Here is a 22,476-nt window from a genome sequence, read left to right as displayed (position 1 = left end):
TCAGAGAAGGGGGTGGTTGGGATGTGACATAGTTTTTTATTTGTTTTGCTTTGTTTTGTTTTGATATCAGCCCTTCCTGTCGATCGGAGCTGGAGCTGATAAATAAATACCCCCAGCTACACCAGACTCACTGGCATCACTAATCGCAACCTTTCCCATAAAGATACAAATGCCAGATGTTAGCCGGTTTAGGTGCATACGTGTGTGTGTGTGTGTGGGGGTATTTTGGTTTATGTTCTTTTTATATTGACTCTTTCTGGAGCTTGGCTGCAAATATGTTGATTTTGTGGGGTTTGTTTTTTTTTTTTTTGGAGGGGGTGACAATCAGGGCTGGAGCTGATAAAAATCTCCGACCACTGCAGAGACAAAATGTTAGTATGTAAAATGTTTACTGGCTTTAGTGGGGTGGTTCTGGTCTCATTATCAGTGCATCATGGTTGTCTGTCATTGGCAACAGGGAACTCTACTCGCTGCATGTAATACTTTGACATTTACAATTCCCTCTCATATGTATTTGTCTTAGTCTCAAAATAAATTACTGTACATCTGATGAGAGAAGTCTCCCTGAGCTCCAAGAGCTGGTTTTGTTGCTAAGCAGCTTGATCCATTTATATTACAGTACAGTAGGTTTGTACTAATGCTGCGAGCTTTCACAGAGATGATTTCCACTTCTTTTCCACCCAACTTGATTAGTGAGTGCCATATGTCTGGGTGGGTGTACACATCCTGTTTACCCAGTTTCCAGGGTTTATTTTAACCATGACCTCTGTGCCACTTCCCCTAGGGTCACGGGGTCAAGCTCCGAGGTCGGCTCCGCACTGACGGGGATGGACAGCTGAACACCTTTGAGTGTAATGTGTGCATGTGTGTGTTCACTTGTCCTGCAGTGGCCCACTGATGGCTTGTTTAGGGTTTCTCACAGGAATTGTGTGCGCGCATGTGTGTGTGTTAGTGTGTAGCTGGAAAAAGATATCAAAGGTTCTCTTCACAGCCTCACAGCTGCATAAATATCCATCAGGTAATGTTTCAAACAGAAAGCCATTCTTCTCTTTCAACTGCGCAGGGAATAAACAAAAATAGACAAAAGACAACAAGGTCCCTGCTGACCATGCAAACAGCCCTGGGTCTCGCAGAGGAGGAGACTGTGAGGCTGTGAGCTCTGATGTTTATGCCCTGACCTGAAGGAAATGCATCTTCAGTGTGTTCGCTTCATTACTCTCTTGTGCAGAAGGGGCTTTCATCAGAGTAAAGAGCTTGTTTGTTGTCCTAATGTAAAATGATAAAAGCATGGACTTAAACAAGACCAAAAATGCATGAAAACAAAATGTAGGACGAGTGAAAAGGGAGGGTTTTGAAGAACAAGATCTGAAAAATAAAACAATTTTTAATCTTAAAATGTATGTATGAGGTGAAAGATAGGCACTTCTTTAAGGAATAGTTTAACATTTGTGAAATATGTGTACCAGTGAAAACTGACAGATTGTAAACTTATTGCAAGCCTATTGCAAGCAGCTGTTTATCTTAATTTAATGTGTTAATCAGTAAACTTTGGAGGTACTAGCTGATTTTTCTACCTTTCCAACAGATCTAGGCCAGCTGTTTCCCACTGTTTCCAGCCTATGAGCTAAGCTAAGCTAACCACACACCCCTGGTGTCCTCTTGAGGTCACAATTTTCCCACATTTCTCCCAATTTAAGACATATTTCAACACCTTTTTCCCCCCTTTTTTGTAATCACAACCTGTTTGTGGCACTGTGCAGCGTGCACAAGCCCAACTACTCTAAAAGTGTATGTGTCTTTCCCGTTTCCTCCTTCTCCAACCCTTCAGGGCCAGAGATGAACACATGTTGGGCCCACTTGTCTCTGTGCTGACCAGTGACCGTGTTAGGTGTGCATGGTAGAATTGCTCTAACAGGGGCTTTGAGGGGTGCCTCAGGGGTCGGGGGGGGGGCCCAGCTTGCCCTCATCTGTCACATCTGTGTGCCCAGATGTCCTCCAGAGACCATGAGCCTCCAGTTCTGCCTTGCAGAGGCATCCAGGACCCAGGGGTTTGTGGGCAGGGAGGCTGTAGGGGCTCTGGCAAGGGACAAGCCTTCAGTATCAGAGGCATGAACCAAAAAGTTAACCAAATTAAAAGTAGTTAACATAAAAATGCAAAACAATTATTTTGTTATTTTCATTCACAAGTCACCAGAATGCAGAAAAAAACCTATTTAGCACATACATATGACAGTGTGATATCATCATCTAACTCTCTGCAAGACAGCATGTAAAAGTATTTCCTAAAATGTCAAGTTATTTCTTCAACACCCTCATTATTATTCATCAAAGAGTAAAATTGCATAAAACAGAAGGTTTCCTTTCAATTGTAATCTGTCCCTGCAGTTTGAGGTGACGGTAATTTGAGGTGTTCAGGAAAAAACACCTTTTTACATTTATTGCACCTATTTTATGTTCTTTACAGAAAATACCTTGGTAACTTACAGTGGTTTTCGAATGAATGTGTAAAAGTTCATGCACATAACACATGCACATATATAGTATGCTATGAACTTTCATTATTACAAGAGTGTATATGATACTCGCTTTCGTGCAGTGTGACATCCTGGAATATTTTCCGTTGCTTGTGTGTGTGTGTGTATGTGTGTGTACCAGTGTGTATTTTTAAGTGAAGGGAGGATACAGCTGAGTGTTTCTTATCTTAGATCACACAACAACGTGTGAAACCCCAACTCTGCGGAACTCCTCTCGATCCCGGAGCCACAGGGTTTCAGTTTGCGGTGGCAGCTGAGCCTCTCTCACTCTCCTCTCCATCTTTCGATCTCTCTCTCTCTGTTCTTTTCTGTCTCTGAAGGCAGTTACATCCACAGACGGCAAGCTTGCAGAACGCAGCAGATAAGTGTGGAGGCTGAGACTGACAGTCAGATGCAGTCAGAAATAGGCAGCGACTTCTCAGAAGAGGCTCTTGATAGTTGCAGTATGACTGGAAGCCATGGGAACCCCTCAGCTGCACTTCTTGCTTATGTTATATCCAGTAAAATGTAAATCTGCAAACAGTCAAAAAGAGCAGAAGCAGTATAAGGGCAGTCTGTTAGGTGCACCTGCAGTTTATTGTAAATATGTGTCAAACTTCTCACTTGTGGTTTGTTTTTGTTTGTTTTGTTCCGTCTCATGCACGGAGAGAACCCTCTCATCAAGGGAGTAATATACTTTCTTTTTCACCAAACTTTATTTTCAGTTTTCAAATTTTGTAAATGAAGAGAAGTTATGCTTTTATTATCAGATCAAGTTTGAAATTGTTCTTGCCTCACAGCTGCACCATTTGCAATATTGAAAAGACAAACATAAGACAGGAAACAGTGATGCATACATTTAAACAATATTCAAGACCCGATGTGGATTTAATCTGCCCCATATTTAGATTTAGGGTTGACTTGTGCACAAACGAGTGCTTAGCCTTATTAAAACATAAGTCCCTGTATCTTGTCATTAATGGCAGTATTTCATATCCACTGTTCATGGAATAATTGAGGTTACACAGCATCAAGAATGGCAATTTCTTGCAATGGAGCAGTAAGCAGTAAAACACCGCACAGCCACAGGCAGACGAGAACCCGAAAGTGCACAGGCAAAGCTTTACTGGGGCAGAGGCGAGGCGAGGTGGTAAGAGGAGAGCCGCATGGAAAGCAGGAAACCAGTCCGAGAATGAGCGCTGGACCGTCAGGCATGGAAGCAAAGACAATCAGGAAAAGAGTCTGCGGAGTGAGGATGAAGAGCAGCTGGGAGCACCAGGTGGAGGTGATGAGGCTGATGAGGGTCAGTGGCCAGGTGGAGAGAGAGGTGGGAGGGGGGCGGAGTAAATGGAAAAAATCCCACAGCAGCAGGAGAGAGAGAAAGAGCAGATTATGACACTAGTACTAACCCCTATATGTGTATTAACCTGCAGCTAAAGGTTGTCCTGAACAAATGCACATGTAAACTCTGTTTGAGTAATGTTTGGTAAGAACTACAGGCCTCTGCGTCTTGGGAGACAACTTAGCCTTTTAGCCATTACTTGTTGTTAAAGATTTAAGGGTTAGGACTGATATCAACAGATAGGGTAGCTAAATCCAAAAAAACTGTGAGATGGACTAATGCATTGGGTTTTGGGGTATGGAATAACACCAGGCTTGTCCTGGCAGGCCCTGTTAGAAACACCATTATAGGTAGAATACAGAAAATCAGTGATTAATGTGAATATGTACTATATTTACTATAAAAATGTCAAGATGGGTTCAAGTTTCCTCCAAGCAGGCCTATTTTAGGAAAGGCCCAGAATATCCAAAACATTTGTCAGAATTAAGCAAGAACAGTTGTTCTGTTTGTATAAGGAAAATATTTTTTCTTTCTTTTTAAAAGTGTAGTTCTTTCCCATGTTTGTCCCTTTAGATTATTTCAACCTTATCATGTCAGTCCATATCTGTGTTAAAATTCCACTTCAGATATGCTTGTGTGCAGCTTAGTGCCAAAAAAGCTTTCAATGTTAAAAATAATCATGGAGTCTGTGGACAAAAGCTGCTGCCCAACATTAAACCAGGTTGAAAAACAAAGTGACAAATGTTAACCTGAGAGAGTTTGGGTTTACCTTTCAGGGATGGAAGCTGATAAAAAAAAAAGCTAACTTTGCTCTATATTCGGCATGTTCCTCTTTCTGTCCCTGTGGTTTCAGGGAAATGCGTGACCATTGGCTATTGGCGGGCTAATCAATGAGCGCTCATCGATATTCCCCTTTCATCTGGCTCTCTTATCAAACGTTGTGTTCACCACAGGCCACAAACGGGGAGGAGGAGTGTTTGCTTATGTGCAGAAGGCCACTGTGTAGGAGGCTTTCATTACCAGAATCATCTCTGCAGGAAAAGGAAGGGAGGCCAGGCATGAGAAAAGGCCAAGGGACACATTTCATGTCCTTGGCCATTATCAAAATGAAGGTGTAAACAACACGAGGCATCTGGCCCGTCTGGCTGCAACACATTTCAAGGTGGAATTACTTTCAATTTTACAACAAAAGCAAGCAAATTAACACACATTACCGACAAAATAGGCCTGAGTTGAATAAGTAAGATCATTTCTGCCTCAAGAGACGTGTAATATGTCCATCTATGTGACTACGCGGTGCAGAGTTGTATGTCGTCTACGTTGCTATGTTGCAGCTTCTCACAGTGAACATCCCGTTATTGGCATCCCTGCCTGAGACATGCTTTGACATACAGTAGCTCAAGCTCTTTCATGTTCAATCCTCTTTCAGCTATTTCTTGATGCTCCAAGTCAAACTCTGTTCTCAGCCTCGCCGCTTACAAAAGCCGGGGAGCTACAAGTGCTGCTTCAAAACACCTTTTGCTGTAAGTACATGTGTCAGGAAGCGAGGCTTCACATGAGGCACGGCTCTTTCCCCTTCTCCAATCTGTCACTCCACTTCCATATTCTGTCTCATCTTGAGCCGCAGCTGCACTCGCAGATGTGGAGAACATTTCTTTTGGCTCGCTCGCTGAACTGCACCCCCGCCCTTCAACCTCCATCCACCCACGCACAAACCCTTCGTCCCTGGGTCTTTTCAGTAACATTTTGCAGGTTAACCAAAAGTCTAACCTGCTGTTGATGGTTGAAAACTACACCTGAACTTCAGTAGTCTGTGCAGAGGCATTGTTTTGAAAATAATGTACAAAATATATTTGACTGGACTCAACATTAAAGGTCCAGTGTGTTGGATTTAGGGGAATATATTGGCAGAAATGGAATATAATATATTTTCTTTAGTGCATAATCACTTGACATTAAGAATCTTCACATTGTTGTTATCTCAGAATGACCTGTTAATATCCACATATGGAGCAAGGCCTTGTCTAAAGTAATCACCATGTTTCAACAGTAAGCTCCTACAGTAGCCCAGAATGGACAAATGAAACACCGGTTCTAGATGGGGCCATTCGTGTTTTCATTTTTTTCCCATCATACACCATACTTAGTTGCCCCTCTTTGACAAGCCATCAGAAAAACATTTTTTTTTACAAGTGAAACTGCTTTATTCAGTGTTTTTGCCAATTTAAATCATCTGTCTATTTGTTTTGGAGTGCAGGAGAATTCTGTGATTATTTGGCTCCTGGTAAAAACCTCTTGAATTTCCAGATATTAAGTTGTGAGAGAAAAATGGAGAGCACTCATGAACAGGTGTTATGCTAGCGGGCTGCTTCTGACATGCCAAACAGCATTAAAGAAACACTGGTTTGTAAAGTGAAAGTGCTTTGTTCTGTGTTTTTAGTGGTTTAAATAAATGGGTCTTTTTGTTTAGGTAAGGAGGAAACCTTTGCGGATAATTCGGCTTCTAGTAAAAACCTCTGAACATCCTGGATTTAAAGTTATCACAGAAAAAAAGTGACCACACAGGTGTAAGTGGGCCATCTGTGACATGCCAAACAGGGCAGAAAAAATTGTAACATGAAACTGTTTAATTCAGTGTTTTTACTGTTTTTTATCACCTGGTCTGTTTGTTTTGGCCGAGAAGAGACCTCTGCAGATAATTCGGCTCTCGGTAAAAACTTCCTGAACAACAAACCATGAAGGAATTCTTACTGGAACCAGTTAACAGTTTGCTGAATTCTGCAATCCTCAGCGCTAGATACCATCCATGTTTTTGACCGAGCTCTTTTGCTTTTCTTTGTCCTTTGGCTCTACCCAGTACACCCAAAGTAATCCATACCCAATATAGGCCCTGTGCACCCCTCAGCCTGAGATGGTTCTGTCCAATTGTCAATTATATTAGCTTTTGATCCAGAGTAAGGCAATATTTTATCAATGCAATTTCAAGCTTCTCCAGTTTTTCGTACACCACTCATATCATGTTACCTCATGAAATAGATTCTCTCATGAAATATTAGACCAAATCGCAACTTTCACTCAATGTTATTGAATGGGTCAGTAATAAATACTCACAGAGACAACCTGACGTACTCATTTTGTTTTTTATTTATTTATTACCTAAAAAAAGAAAATGTTCTATCACAAGTCACACTGAAATGTATTGCTTAAGAAAAAAAATATATTCATATATTTTTTCATTTTTTTCTCTTTTTTTGTAATTTTTAGTCATTTTTTTCCTTTTTTCAGAAACATGTTTTGTTTCCATTATATTCCACCAAAAACAAAAGAAAAAAAACAAAAGAAAAAAAGAGTTTTTTTCGGACACAAGCACCAGCTGCTGCTGTGTCCCAACAACCTTCTCCCCCGCTTTTTAAAAAAAATGCACAAAGAAATACATAATTCACAGTTACCATTTTGGTTTCATAAATTAATACAGTCACACATGTGCTACACCGGTCTAGAGCTAGAACATTGTAAATTGTATTCTTGAATCCTGTTATTTTCAATAGTTGGCTACAAGAAAGAACAGGCAACTTAAATGACGTGATCAGAATTCCACCAACATACGGTTTTTTATCCTCTCTGTAATGCTTTTGTCATCTTTTTTGTTTTTGTTTCATCTTTTTGAGTTTCACACAGAAGTGAGGCACACACAGAGTATAGTTCATACATATACAAAACAAAATTAAATAAAATTTGGGAGGGGCAGGGGATAAATTGTCCTTTTATAATGTTGTATCCAAGGAAACAGGAAGTGCAGAAGTCTGGAGTCCTCAGAGGACCTTTTTTCTGAATCAGGGCTGTTTCTTGCCACCTAAGTACTGTGGTGTAAACTTCCTCAGTTTAACATAAGTTACACAGATTTGTAGCTTTTTGCAGCTTGTTGGTGGGAGGACTGAGTTTAGAGGGATGTTTCAGACAACGGAGACCAACAAGCATGGCAACACAATGAAGAAATGGGACAAAGACGGCGTTTGAGGAACACCAACTTTTGCACTCAAACAAGCTTCACCCCTAAAATCTACGACTCTCATGGCTGCGAATACTACAGTCCTGTGTATCAACCAATGAAAACAAGCTTGACACTGACACAGCAAGGGCAACATTTTTAAGGCACAGAAGCCTTGACATAATAGAGACTCCACCAGCTAAAAGCACTAAACAACAGATGCCCAGTGTCCTCAGTGACAAAAAATGGCGCCTTGATGACAACAAGTCCGACAACGATGCACACAGAAAGTTCCAAAACAAAACAAAAAAGAAACATTCCCGCCCCCATTGTCCCCAAGTGTCTCATTTTTTTAGTGAAAGGTAAGGCCACTTAAAAAAAAGATGAGGTTCACCAAAAAGGTAATCTCTCACTGCAATCTCTGGGAGTGCAATTGTGGTAGGGTGGTCGATCGATCAGACAGACAGACAGATAAAGAGACAGACCAGGTGCTTCTCTCGACGGACAGTACTGTAAATCCGCTGGTCTGTTAGTTCCCTGCCAGAGTGCGTCCACGCGAGCCTCGGTTGGCGTTCGGGCCGGGAGGAGGGGAGGTGGCTGAACAGTTCGTGTAGGGCTGTCTGGGTCCTTGAGAGTCACGGGGGGTGAAAACCAGCGCTCGGGGGAGTCGAGAGTCAGTTGCTCTTTTTGCTCATCTTCATTGTCACACAACAGGAATGTTCAGTGCTGAGCAAGACGCGAGTCCACACTTCAACTTCATCTGTTTTGGTTTTGCGTCATTAATACTTTAGCAGGATACTGTTGTTCTAACATTGGAAAACAAAAAGTTACAAAAAACCTAACCAACAAAAGCAGCATTGTTTATTTTCTTCACAATTTCATGCATGTTGTTAACCTTCATTCCCACAGCACCAGTTTCTTTTTTTTTTCTTCCATCAATAGAAAAAAGATCAGTGTAATTCACACTTCTGCATGCAAAGAAAAGTTTTCCCCTCTCGCTTGTTTTTTTGTTTTTTTTTTTTCATTTGAAGTCCCCGTGTGTAGCAGCAAAACTGTGAAAGGCCTAACCTGATATGTCAACGGATGTACTGGTGGAGGCACTAGATAATGATGCTGGATCCCACTTCTTCTCCCTCGTTTGCCAATAAAAAATAGTCATTATCATAAGGACCTAGTTAGAATTTGATGTTTTGATCCTGTTGTGATATAAAGTAGTGACCCATGCATTCACTGCAGCTGATCCTCAGGATTTTGGAGAAACTATGGGGTTGTTTGGGAGAAGACAAAAACATGGGGGACTCTAAATCAATTTACACTAAAGTCAAACATACACACACACCCTCATAAACCTTTGCCAATTGTCACATTTATGTACACAAACTAATACAAACCCTTGACAAGTCCATTCAGGTCTGTAAGACATGAGGCGGGCTGGATGAAATTTATATTTTCTTGTGGCTATAATCCGCGTATAAGTGAATGAATGATTGAATGGATGTATGTCGGTAGTCAACGACTTGACTGAAGCCACAGAGGGCTGCTGTTTTTTGAAAACAGCAGATAGGAAGAGAAATAAAAAATAGATTTTTTTTTCATATACATTTTAAAGATTTTAAAATCCTCTAAAGCACTTTCTGTTAATATTAATTCATTTTTGTTTACTCATTAATCATTCCTATCGATACCCTATGTCACTGAGGTTGATATCAATACTTCCATATTCATTTTTTTTTTTCGATTTCAGGCCCCACCTCCTCCTCCTTCTTGCACACATTGACCAGCTGTTATAAATCAAGAAAATGTGCAAATCAACTTTGAACTGTTATATGAAAACCTGAATGCTTTGTGAACAATGCTACATATTTTTTGTTTATAAAATATAATAATATGTTTCAAAATGGAAAAAAACAAAAACAAAAACAAAAAAGTTTAACCACCCCGTAACAGGTAAAAAGTAGACTCTGGTTGGTGAGTTTTGAGATCGATAAGAATGCCCGTTGGATTAATCCATAGTTCGGCTTTTCTGCCTTTCTTGTGAATAGGAAACACTGAGGCCTCTGGTGCTCCTGTCCTGTAAATAAGTCCAGTGTGGATCTCGTCATTGCTGTCCAGAGTGCGCTTTAAAAAACAAATCTTAGAAAAACAAAAATACCACCACCACCGCCACCGCCACCACCCACTGAATTCTGCTATGCTCAAGTTCAGGTCAAGTCTCTGTAATCACACTGTAAAAAGTCTTGTACACTGTTATGTCCGGTTGTCCAAATCCAAGCATCAAAAGAGTTCTCTTGCTATTGTTGCTGTTTTTTTCAGGACAGATTAAAGTCTGCGGGGGAGATTTAATGTGACAGACGCCAGTCACATCTTCGATTTCCTCTTTGCACAGTTCTGCGTCGCCGCCCGCTAAATCCACTCCCTCCAAATATATCTCATAGTAAATCCCAAGCTTTGCACATCTTTCAAATCCATCCACCAGCGCGTGGGATCGTTCAGGCCATGACGAACTCGGACTTCAAGTCAGCCTTGACGTCGGGCTTCCACACCGAGTCGTCAAAGTCCAGGTCCAGGGAGCCCTCGCTGGACATGCTGCTGTTGCTGTTGCTGCGTCCCGCCTTCCGGTTGGGCAGCCACTGATACGGGGCGCGCTGGTCCCGTCTGGCCTTCCTGCGCAGGCGCTTCTGCTGCATCAACAGCTGCAGGCGCTCCACCTTGCAGCGGGTTGCACGGTTCTCGGTCTGACGAATGCGGTCACCTGGACAAAGGAAGAGAGATGGAGAAAAAACGGTCAGCCTTTACGAGCGCTTTGATGGAATGAATAAACTAGCGTAGAGAAGGATGTCAATTTATGCGTGTGTTAAGCAGCAGTGAAGGAATGTAACAAAGTACATTTACTCAAGTAATGTACTTGTGTATGAATTTTAGGGGCTTGAGAGTAGTTGTTTTTTTGTGCTACTTTATACTTTTACTAACAACTACATTATGGAGGGAAATGTTGCACTTTTTACTCCACTACATTCATCTGACAGCTTTAGTTACTTTAAAGTCAAATCTGTTTGCATAAACAGCATGAGTGTTTTTAATGTATGATGTTATAAATGTTAGAAATTAAATGACCAAACAGTTTATATAAGCACAGCAGCAACGATTAGTTGATTAATCAGTCCGTTGATTCGCAGAAAATGAATGCCAACTATTTGGATAAACATTTCAGTCTTTTTCTACTTTTGAAATAATTTTGAGTTTTGGGGAGGTGTTATTTTTAATTTTGAGTTTTTTGGATGTTTTTTTTCTTCTTTTTGTTTAATTTTGAAGTTTGGGGTGTTTTTTTCTTTATAATTTTTTTTTTTAAATAGTTTTTTGGTGTTTTTTTCTAATTATATTAGTTTTATTGGCTGTATTTGTATTTATTTATTTTTTTTAAGATTTTTCTGAATTGGGTACTTTTAAGATTTTAAGAACTTATACTTAAAGCAGAGTATTTTCACTAGTACTTTTACATGAGTAAAGGATCTGAATACTTCTTCCACTGTTTAGCAGGCAGCAGATAAAGCAACACAGCCTTGACATTCCCTTGGCTCTCTCTCTCTCTCTCACACACACACACATGCGAACACACATACACACACACATACACACATACAAGCATACACACACACACATACACACACACACCATGTGCACAATGTGGAATTTGCTGCTTAACCTCCCCCACTGAGCATCATTAGCCCCCTCAGTGCCATTTCATCCCCTTATCGCTGAGTGGGGAGACCTTCTTAGACCTGAATCTCCTTGAGAACCAACAGCAAGGCCAAAACGCATACAAACACAAGCCGGAGACGACACATTCGGACAGCCGCCTTATGATATCCGCGCACATAATTGCAGATGACATGCCTCAGTGACTGGATGTGCTGCTAAGTGCATTTCTAGCTGTTGATGTGCCTATAGGAGGATCCGGTCTCAGGGGAGAGGCCTCGTATCGCACTGTGAATGCTTCTCCTACAGTGGCCGAGTCGAGCCTAATTCCATTTATACGTATATTCGGGGGCTTGGAAGGAAGGGAAGGCAACCACAATCTATTAGCCAGCTCCATTAGTATCTGTCTGGGAATTAAATAATTAAATAATGGGCTAGAATGTCAATAAACCGAAGCACAGCGGCCATCTCTGCCTGGGCTGCACACCAGAACACACACAAACACACACACACACACACACACACACACACACACACACACACACACACACACACACACACACACACACACACACACACACACACACACACACACAGAGACACTCAGATCCGCATTCGGGTACATCATGTATTCACACAAATACACAATGTGACTCGTGCACACAAACACACGGGGGTGCTTGCGGGTGCACACACACACACACACACACACAGCAACAGCCGCAGTAGCTTTTAACGTGGATCGATGGCAAATTAAAAAGACCTATTGATTAAACCTTAGCTCTAGTGCAGCCATCCATCTCAGGCCCAGGACAACGCTATTGGCTTTCAATAGAAAATGCAAGCGAATGGAAATTGTAAGCGGAGAGAGAGAGAGCGAGAGTGAGAGAGAGAGAGAGAGAGAGAGAGAGAGAGAGAGAGAGAGATTGGGTTTTTTTTTCTATTTTTTTTCTTTATTATGGCTGTAGCTTCCCACTCTCAGCTCATTGACCCAACACCCTGCACCCCCCTTCTCCCTTCTCTCACTTCCACCCCTCACACACTCCTCCCTCCCCCAGCTCTTGCCCCACGTCTCCCCTGAGACAGCTAGGTGGGGCAGTGTGAAGAAGGGGAAGCAGGAGGCAAAGAAGGGGGGAGACTGGCGGGCGATGTGGGTTAAGGAATTCCTCCCTCAGGGGCGAGGGGGGGAGTAGAGAAAAAAAAAAAAGAATGGAGGAAGTGGGTGGAGGGTAAAGGATCAGCTGTAGGTGGCAGTTTTCCGAATCGATTGTGCCCTCCTCTGCTCTCCCCCCCATCGGAATGAATTCCGGACTCTGTGTGGGCTTAATTTACCTCTTTCCTTCATTTGCTTATCGGATCGAGCAGTGCAGAGCCTTTTCTCCAGCTATAAATATTCACCACTGTCTGGCAGTGCATACTAAAGACTCAAACTGCCATCAAGCAGTCCCGACGCTGCTTTCTGCGAGCACAGAGGATGTGAACAGCGACACGGAGTTAACTGAAAAGAATACTTCTTCACATCAGCCACACAGACATTCTGGGGTTTTTCCACTTCCTGCCAATGTGCTCTGTCCTGATACATGTGTGTGTGTGTGCATCCAGATGTCGTGTGTGTGAGGGCAGCGTGCCATCTCCAGAGAACAGGGGGGTATACCAAAAGAGGGGGGGGGGGTTCTCCTACATTAGAGCCATTGTTCCGCTGCTTCAGCTCCATGTGACATCCACATACGCTGCCGCAAGGCTTTGTTCCCCCTCCGGTCCTCCCTCTTCCCCTTATTCCCAAGCTCTCACTAGCTACAAGCGAAACCGCCCCTCGGCTGTGTCGAAATATGGCCGTGCACAATGAGACGGCACCAAGCCAACACATGCCGACATGCAGAATCTGTTTAGTCTGGTACAGTTAGCCTTTAGAGTATCACTGTTAAGACATTTATTTTGCAGGATAGTTCACTTAATTATGATCCTGCTTCTTTCAAACTCAAATATAAACAGGGTTTCCACACACTGACACGAACAACATTTCAAACTTTTCCATGATTTTTCAAGGACCAAACTTTTCCTTTTCTTGCCCCACTTGCTGGGTGTTTTTCAATTATATAAGACTCAAACTCTTTAAACATAATTTCAGCGTTCCACATGATGTGTTCAAGGACTGTTGGAAATTTGAAACAATTGTTTTTACAGTTTCTGCCTCCGATAGAAAGTGTCATTTTGGCGATTTTTAAAGAAAACATGCCTTTAAAAAGGCTTTTGAGCGATCAGTCAAATAGTTTTTGATAAAAATTGCCAATTATAAAAAAAGGAGAAAAAAATGGCCAAAACATTTTAAAAATTGGGCAAAAATGAATAAATAAATAAATTGTATCAAAACATAAAAAACAACACCTGGCGTTTATGCATCAATACAAGATTGCTGCAGAAAATATTGCGATACTATACTGTACTCGATTTTCCCCTCTCTTCATACATCCACGTTTTCATGAAAGAAGAGATAGAACACAGGGAGAAAATTAAGAAAAGTACTGCACATGATGAACCAATCAACAAAAACATAACATAACCAAAACGCCGTCACGTTGACGTATACTAGAGCTGCATTACAGCTGCAGCAAATAAATTCACCGTAACATTACAATGGAGTTTAATTTATTACACACAATACATTTCCATGTTTTTTTTAACTTTCAAAGATTTTTTTTTACTATTTCACAACTTTTTCTGGTTTTCTATGACCGTGGGAACCCTGTGCATAAGAACAGGTCACGCACTCGGCATTACGCGCAGTTTGGTGCTGCTGTGGGTCTCGGCCTTTAGCTTGTTGAGATCTACGGGAATGTGGAGCTACACCAAACTTGCTGTGTGTATGCGTGTGTGTGTGGCCATTCATCAGCGTCACTACCGGAGCCCTGGGCGACTCGGCCGGACACAGCTGGCCGCAAGGATCTCCAGACTATGTTTATGACAGTAGGGCTATTATTAGGGCTGGCTGAGAAGGACAGACTATATACACACACACACACACACACGCAAAGCCTGGATGCAGAGACAAGGGTTTGACGTGAGCACAATAACCTTGGAAGACCCATAGAGAGGTGGGTGAGAGACATAAGGAATGAATGAGAGAGAGAGCTGTGTTTATATACGATCTAAGTGACACAACGGATCTTTTTTCCGGAAACACGCAGTGGAAGATATCAAACAGGAGAGTGGTCAAGGGCACACAGAGGAAGGAAACACCAGTCTCCTTTTCCTCCTGTCTCCCTTTCCCCTTCCTGCCAATCACGACCAAAACTCAATCCCGAGCACATTTTTCCATCCCCAAACTCTCCTCTCTGCAGATTTTGACACCGGCCCTGTAAACACACCGATTGCTGCAGAGAAAACTGGAGAAAAAACAGATAGAGAGAGAGAGAAAGAAGGGGTGATCTATGAATAATCGATGCGTCAGTCAGTTTTCCTTGCCTTTGAGCCCAGCCCAGCAACACGGCAAGGACTGAGATAGGGAGCACACGGGAGGGTGGGAGGAGGAGTGGGTGGGAGGGAGGAGGGAGGAGAGGCACGAGGATGGAGGTAGAGAAAAAGGGGAGGAGGGCTGCAGTGTGCAGGACGCACGGGGAGATTAAAGGAGCTTCTCCTTTTATTGATTGTCTAAAGATTGGCCTTCATTTGCAGTTGTCTTAGTGCTGTTGTTTGTTTGTTTGCCTTGATAAGTCTTGTGATCTTGCAGAGAGAACATTGTGTTTGCTCAGCATCCAGGGAACCAGGGGAGAGAGGGAGGGGTGGACAGAGAGGAAGAGAAAGGTGGAAGAGGGGAGAGGAAGAAAAGGAAAGAAAATCACATTGCAGCAAAGTCAGCCTCGGTTTCCTCTAAAATCACTCTCCTTGCTTTGGGTTGATATGGGCAAAATCAACACTTTGAAACCTGAGCAAATTGTTTTGATTTCATAAAAAAGGGGAAGAAGGCAACGAGCAATTTTAGAAGAAATGACACAAAATCATATCATATATGTCATATATCTACTAAGTTCTTGCAATTTGTGGGAATTTTTTTGCCAAGTTGCTCTTTGCCTTTTTTCCAGCGTTTCTGAAAAAAAAAATAGAAAATCAGACCAATTTGCTCACATTTGAAAGGTTTTAAATGCTTGTGAAATGCATCTGAATGCAGCAAGTGATGTTGATCCAGGTTTCAAGGGGTTAATGTTGTGATAACTATCACAGCATTATATTGATGCTGATATGTGATTATAGCTACAGTAATATTCATTACCATGTAATAAAAGACCAATTTTGTGTTCGTAACACTGAGTTTAGAGGTTAAAGGGACAGTTTGGATTTGTTGGGTTGTATGAGGTACTTATCATAGTCAGTGCCTACAGTTACCTACAGTAGATGGCAGTTTTTACGCCCCCCCATTTGGAGATGCAGGCTGGGGTCCGACACACATGCTAAAGAAATGTACTGATTCAGATGGGGTCCACAATAAAACATATTTTAGCCATCTCAAGAAAAGTCACACCTAAAACAATTGATATCGATATAAGTGTGTGCTTTAAGAGAGTATTTTCACCACTTTAACTTTCCACCTGAGAGTGATTTCCAACAGGGAAGTGAAGTCATGATATTGCTTTCTCCAAAGCCAGACTCCAGTGAGAAAAACAGTTTCACTTTGCTGATCACAGGAGCTGCTGGTCAACTGCTGCCTCGATCAGTTCATTTTTTGTGTTATTGCGTAACTTCAGCATTTAAATGGGTTAATTCTGATTCACCAAAGTCACAAAATAACCAAAACGAACTAAACTAAAATGTCTGTTTTGTCAATGCAGCCTGGTGGCTTTAATGAGAGCATAGATGTGGAACTGAAGTCGTAACAGCTGTGAAAATGCTACTAATAAAGTGTATACACTTAATCTGTTATATATCGACCGAATTACATCAGTGCCAAGAACCGGGTGCCAAATATTGGTACCTGAGAGCACATTTATATATATGTCTGAACACTTAGTTGAGACAGGAAGAAGTACCGTAAAGCTCCCAAAGTCTGGAAACCAGCCATGGAGCTCTGATATGTACTTTTGACTTGGGGTGTGAACTGTCCCTTTAAGTCTGCATTGATCACTTTAGGGTCTCGTATCTAAATATCAAAAGGTAAACAGCTCTGTGAGAAACACTCTGTAGCACAGTTCAGCCATGAGTCTGGGCAACCTGACCTTTCTGGACAAAACCGAGCAATCAAGTTCATCACCAGAAAAGAAAAAAAATCAAACCAACTAATCAGACGCGAACTGAGGCAACCAATCGAATCGGAGCTAATATAAGCATTTTGACATCCAGTGAAAGGGCATTGACAGCCCTGCGGGGACACGAGCTCTTCAATGACTTTTAGACTTCATTTGCATTCTCTCTCTCTCCCTCTCGCTCTCCTTGTCGACAATGAAAGGGCACCTGATGTGCTTGGCTGGTTTTGCTAGATAGCTCTGCGCCGCTCTGCGTCGCCGGGGCGTTCGCTGAAGTTACCGGTGCACGTGTGCCGCATCGAAATCCCCGTGAGTGTGACGAGAGAGAAGCAAAAGCCTACCGGCGGATAATGTGCCTCGGCCAAACAGGTCAGGGCTTAAATACAGGGCTCAATGAGGTTGAGGGCGTAGGATCTTTCTCTGTCTCTCTCCCTCCTGCTTCGGCTTTCTGGTCCCAGCCAGCACGAAGCTAACGTGACCTGACAAATCGAAAGGGGGCGGGAGGGGGCTGAAGAGAAGAGAGGAAGGGGGTGCCGGAGAAGCTTTCAGAGCTAACTTTGCCCCTGCTTTGCCCCTCTCTGTGTGCCTGTGTTGAACTAAGGCAGCTGCGGCGGGGGTGGTACTAAAAGGCAGCCCTATAATCCCACAGCCCTCCCCTCCTCTGCCCCACAATGGCTCAGCCTGGTGCCCTGTATGCAGCCCCTGTCCCTGGCCCCTGCACAATGGGTTTGGCCGGGCAGGGGGCTGAAGGGCTGCAGAGGGAGGGGTGCCGGGGAGGTCCACCCTACTCAGTAAAGGAATTTAGCTAACAATCATCCTGCCAGGCCAAGCTAAAGCCCTCCTGTTCAAATCCAGCACGGGTCCTGGGCTGACAAAGCCCCACACTCAGCAATACTATACAGCAGTAATACTCAACTTACGGCCCATGAGCCAAATCTGGCCCCTGATAGGGTGCCAGGTGGTTCCCAAACATTTTCTAATTCACAATACAGATAAAGTGCTTCACACTGGGAATTGTTTGAACTTTTAGTGTAGATAAGGTGCTAAAATGCATAAAACAGCAGTAAAATAGAGCTGGGTGATCACTGGTTTATCAAAAAAAGTGCCAGTGGAGGATCTGTCGCAGCCCCAACAGAGGTGCTAGCTAAGCCCCTAATATCCTAGAAACGTCTTAAAGTCCTACAAATATCCTAAGACCCTATAAATTTCCTAAAATTCCAGAAACTTAATCTAATCTAATTTAACTAATCTATAATTCGAGAAATGCTCTTAAATCCTAGAAACATGCCAAAAAACAAGAAATGTCCTAAAAATCCTAGAAATGTCCTTAATCAAAGAAATCTCTTTAAATCCTAGAAACATGCCAAAAACCAATAAACGTCCTAAAATTCTAGAAACATGGATGGGGCTGCTGCAACTGGCCCCGGGCCTCCTGTCATTTTGCAAAAGTGGCCACCAAGCAAAGCAAGTTGAGTATTCCTGCTATACAGCAAGCTAGTCATCAAAGACTTTAACCAGACATTTGTGGTCTAGTGTATGTATGTATGTGTGTGTGTGTGTGTGTGTGTGTGTGTGTGTGTGTGTGTGTGTGAGTAAGTTCAAGCTTTTTATTTACGCTTGTCTTCTCCGCCTCGCACATGAACTTGCAGCGGAAAGGGTAAAGGCTCTCAGGAGACAGCCTAGCTATGTGACATTTTCAAGAGGCCGTTTCAACCCCGAGTTTGACTGCGCACACACATTCAGGCAGTTGCGGGTTACTCCTGTAGCTGAATGAAGGCAGGTTTCCGTGGAGCAGAGTTAAGCCGCAGTGTTAAGTCCAGTAAGTCTTCCATCAGGTGTCGGCTGATAAGACTGCCCGAGAGCGCTTAGTCATCGGCTTCCTTAGGACACCATGTGGAATGGGATACAAAGTAGGCACGCAGCCTCCGTCCGCACAAACACAGCCGCGTATTCATTGTCTCAGCGAGCTAGACGGGTTACCCATTCACTTAGCTTTCTGGACACTGTGAGCAGGAAGTTGGACAGAGGCAGTGAAGTCGGAAAAGGACATGAGACAGGCTATTCTTTCACCCATTCTTGGTTAATCAGTGGGCAGTTGGTAGACTGATGGACAGGATATCAACACCCATATGATGAATGGAGGCTTAGTGTTGTGGTTTTAACAACCCCCCTCTTCCGCCTCCTCCTCCTCACTGCCCTCTACTTCACAAAGCAAATTCTTTTCAGAGCCGCTTTTCGGAATAAATCTATCTATTTAAAGGCCAAATGAACACAGACAATGTATTGATGCACAACACAGACGTGGAAAGAGAGGGAGGAAGACATGGAGAGATGGATTTTACAGACGAGGCTGTTTTTGGACAGCAAATGGGGGAAACAGCGGCGTGGGCTGCAGACAAGGAGAGATGACAAGAGTGGGAGCAGAAGGGGAAGGGCGGGGGGAATATGTAGGTGGGGGCAGTGAAGGAAAGGTCTTCCCTGAGTTAGGAAAATAAGGCTGTGTTATTCCAACTGTTCGCTGAACACTTGTAAGGGCACCCAGGGTGACGCAAAGGAATACTGGACATTCCTGCTCAAAGTAAAACACTCTATTCTGCTGCAACTGAAGGTCATAAAACAGGACAAAGCCAGAGAATGAAAATAGAAATGTGTGTTCTTGCTTTTCTCTACCCATTGTCATGGACATTTCAAAACTTTTCCAAGACTTTTTAATGAAAGATTTTTTTTCCCTGCCCGACTTGTGCGATGTTTTTCAAACATAGAGAATTTAAAGTATTCGAACATAATTTTTTTATTCCGCATGATGTGTACAAGGACTGTCGGAAATATGAAAATTCAACAATAACTTTGAAGCTTTTTACCGTTTCTGGCTGTAATAAATGGTGCCATTTTGGTGATTTTGAAAGAAAATATGCCTTTCAAAAATAAATCATAAAAAACACAACGTTTCTATAGCAATTGCCAAAAAAATTCAAGAAAAAAATGGCCAAAACACATGCCTTCCAAACCTGGGTTGGAAGGTTTTCTATATTAATCTCCAAATTTTATTTTAAGAAAGCATGCCTTCCAAAACCACTGGCCCACAAGGTTGGAAGGCATGTTTTCTTTAAAACTCTGCATTAAAATGAATACAAAATACAGCCCATTTATGCCACTCCCCTAAAGCCAAAAGTGCCTAAAAATTATTTGACATGCCGAGTGGGCAACCATGAAGGGAGGGACATAATACAGGGAAAAAAAACGAGAAAATGTTCGTGTTGAACATACTGTGACAATAAATTCACCGTTCTGTTAGATTAATTTAATTTAATGTATTACACACAACACATTTCCATGGTTTTTAAAAAATGATAATGATTTTTTAACTAGTTCCATGACTTTTCCAGGCTTGGAAAATGTAATAGTGAAATTCCATAACTTTTCCAGGTTTTCTATGACCATGGGACCCTTGTTTCTTAAACAAAGGAAAACTTCAACATGCATTCCTGGACCCTCCCTACCACACTATTCAACAAAATTTACCAGCACTTCACCAGAGGCTAGCTCGATTTCCTCAACAGGAGATAAGGACGCAGCAGAGGACAATGCTGTTTCTCTCAGCCCCGCCAGTCTAACCTTACAACACTGACTGAATGTTATCAGTCCTGGACATCTGTCTGACACTCAACATCCTGTATCTCTGCAAGGAAAGGAGGGTTTTTAAAACATTCCCTGAAAAATGGTATCATCTGAGCTCCACCACCTGCCCCGGACCAGCCCTTGGGCATGGGTATGTCGGGGTTTGTCCGGCCGCTGCCCATACATGTCCCAGCTGCGGCCCTTCTTTAAAAGGCAGGTTAAATCACCCAAAGCCTAATCTAATCTAAACATAGCCCAGCCCAGGCTTGAAGGGGTAAACCTATCTCCTTGGCGCACGAAAACAAAGCCAACTCCGCTGCCTGACAAGTGAAGCCTGACTGAACAGGTCTGGAGAAGCTTGTATTGCATTACCAAGGAGACCCCCCCACTCCTCTCATCCCTCCTCCCATCTTCCTCTTCTCCTCTGCCTCAAAACCCAGGAGAGATGTATGAGCGACTTTTTTTGTTCTTTAATGTGACTTTTTGGTTCTTGCTTTGTCAGTGTTTTAAAGATGAAAATAAGCGCTCGAATGAAGCAATGATGCAAAATCATCCCAACAGAGCCGATAGCTAACCATGATGTGCAATGAGAATAGCAACAGAATAGACAGAAGATGACAATGAATTCTTGAGTAGGTTACAATGGAGAGCAGATCTCAGTAAAATGACAGGTTCTAGACTGCAGTCATCTCACAAACACACACTCCTCTGAAACAACTGCAGGAACATCTGCCTCAAGGGATGCACTACGACTTCATATGTGTCCGTGTGTGTGTGTGTGTGTGTGTGTGTGTGTGTGTGTGTGTGTGTTTCTGTTTGTGTTCCTGACATGAGTAGAGGGAGTGCAGTCACTCACCAGGGGGTTTGCACATGCGGATCTGACTCTGGCACTGCACCAGCGGATGAAGAGTCGGTGGAGGGCTGCTAGGGCTGCTGGCGGGCACAGAGGTAGCTTTGGCAGAGAGGCCCGTCATGCCGGCAACCTGGGGCGAAGGAGGCGGCGAGGGGGATGGGGAGGTGGGTGAACCGCACTGGGTCTGGTAGCGCAGCTGGGTAAGGGAAGGGGGCATGCCCTGGTAGTGGCGTGTGGCACTCAGGAGGTCGTTGAGGATCTGCAGGATGGTACCGATATCTCGTCTGGGACGCCCACTGCTGTCCTGGCAGTTTGGGTGCAAAGTGCCTGAAAGAGGGGGAGCAAGAAAGAAGGAAAGGTCATTTTTACATCGCATGTTTTAGTTCATTTTGCTTTCCATAGCTAGACATCCACAACAGCTCCTGAGACCTGACAGAGGAGAACGTGTTGAATGTTCTTGGCACTTTTTTGGGAAGCATGTTCTCATAAAAGCAGCTGTGTTTACTGCTTTAAGCAGCAATAAATCTGAAAGGCAGCTCAGTGTCCTCTCACCTGAAAAGGTCCCTGAGAAGACTCCGGGAGCGTGGTTGACGAAGCTCTCAATGATGGCGCCGGGTTTCCGGGAGCGTGTTGAGGGACTGCTGCCACTGTTGGGGCTGTTGGTGCTGCAGTTAGCCTGGAGGAGGAATATTAAATAGCATAAAGTGACGGCTCAGGACACGGAAAATCACATCGCATATCTGTGTTGACATACACATCAAAGGACATTCATGCACGACTTGTGATGTTGAAATTGCGTTCCAACATTTACCCCCTATATATACAGTATATGATGTAAGCTCTGCCCTACGGATAACCTCATTCTTTGACCTTTACTTCAGGGTGTTGTGAACACTATTTGCAATATGTATGTAACCTATGCAGAGAGGGTTATGAGAAACCCAAGAAAGCAAGAAACTGGAGCTTTCTGCAATACTATAGCCCCAAAACACCTAAGATATCTTCTTACCTCAAGGCTAAGAAAGACCAAACTGTTCTTTCACCTTAACTTGGATCACTCGACTGACATTTGAAAGTGAAACTGAAACCCAGGCAAAGGTCTCTGTGTTTGTGTGGCTGTTTATGTGTGTGTTACGCATGTGAAAGCCTAATGAGGAATAGCCATTTCCGTTTTCTCGCTGCTAAACTGGTCGGTCGTTTTGTTTTTCTTTTTGTGCAGCATCTCTCCCACA

The 22,476-nt window shown here is 43.0% G+C and overlaps 1 protein-coding gene across 1 annotated transcript in view; it reads right to left on the bottom strand.

Moving 5' to 3' along the window:
• Window positions 1-6,976: 6,976 nt before the first annotated feature.
• midn (midnolin) overlaps window positions 6,977-22,476 on the bottom strand; it is a 33,893-nt gene continuing 18,393 nt past the window's right edge. Inside the window, 3 exon segments of the mRNA XM_042482293.2 lie at window positions 6,977-10,595; window positions 21,248-21,571; window positions 21,797-21,920. Of these exon segments, the coding sequence (XP_042338227.2) occupies window positions 10,333-10,595; window positions 21,248-21,571; window positions 21,797-21,920 (711 nt within the window). The 3' untranslated portion in view covers window positions 6,977-10,332.

The sequence above is a fragment of the Plectropomus leopardus genome, chromosome 5, assembly GCF_026936395.1.
Source record: "Plectropomus leopardus strain MGB_pleo_1.0 chromosome 5, ASM2693639v1, whole genome shotgun sequence".
Taxonomy (NCBI): domain Eukaryota; kingdom Metazoa; phylum Chordata; class Actinopteri; order Perciformes; family Serranidae; genus Plectropomus; species Plectropomus leopardus.
The sequence above is the reverse complement of the archived record's forward strand: the minus strand, read 5'-3'. Positions and strand labels throughout refer to the sequence as shown.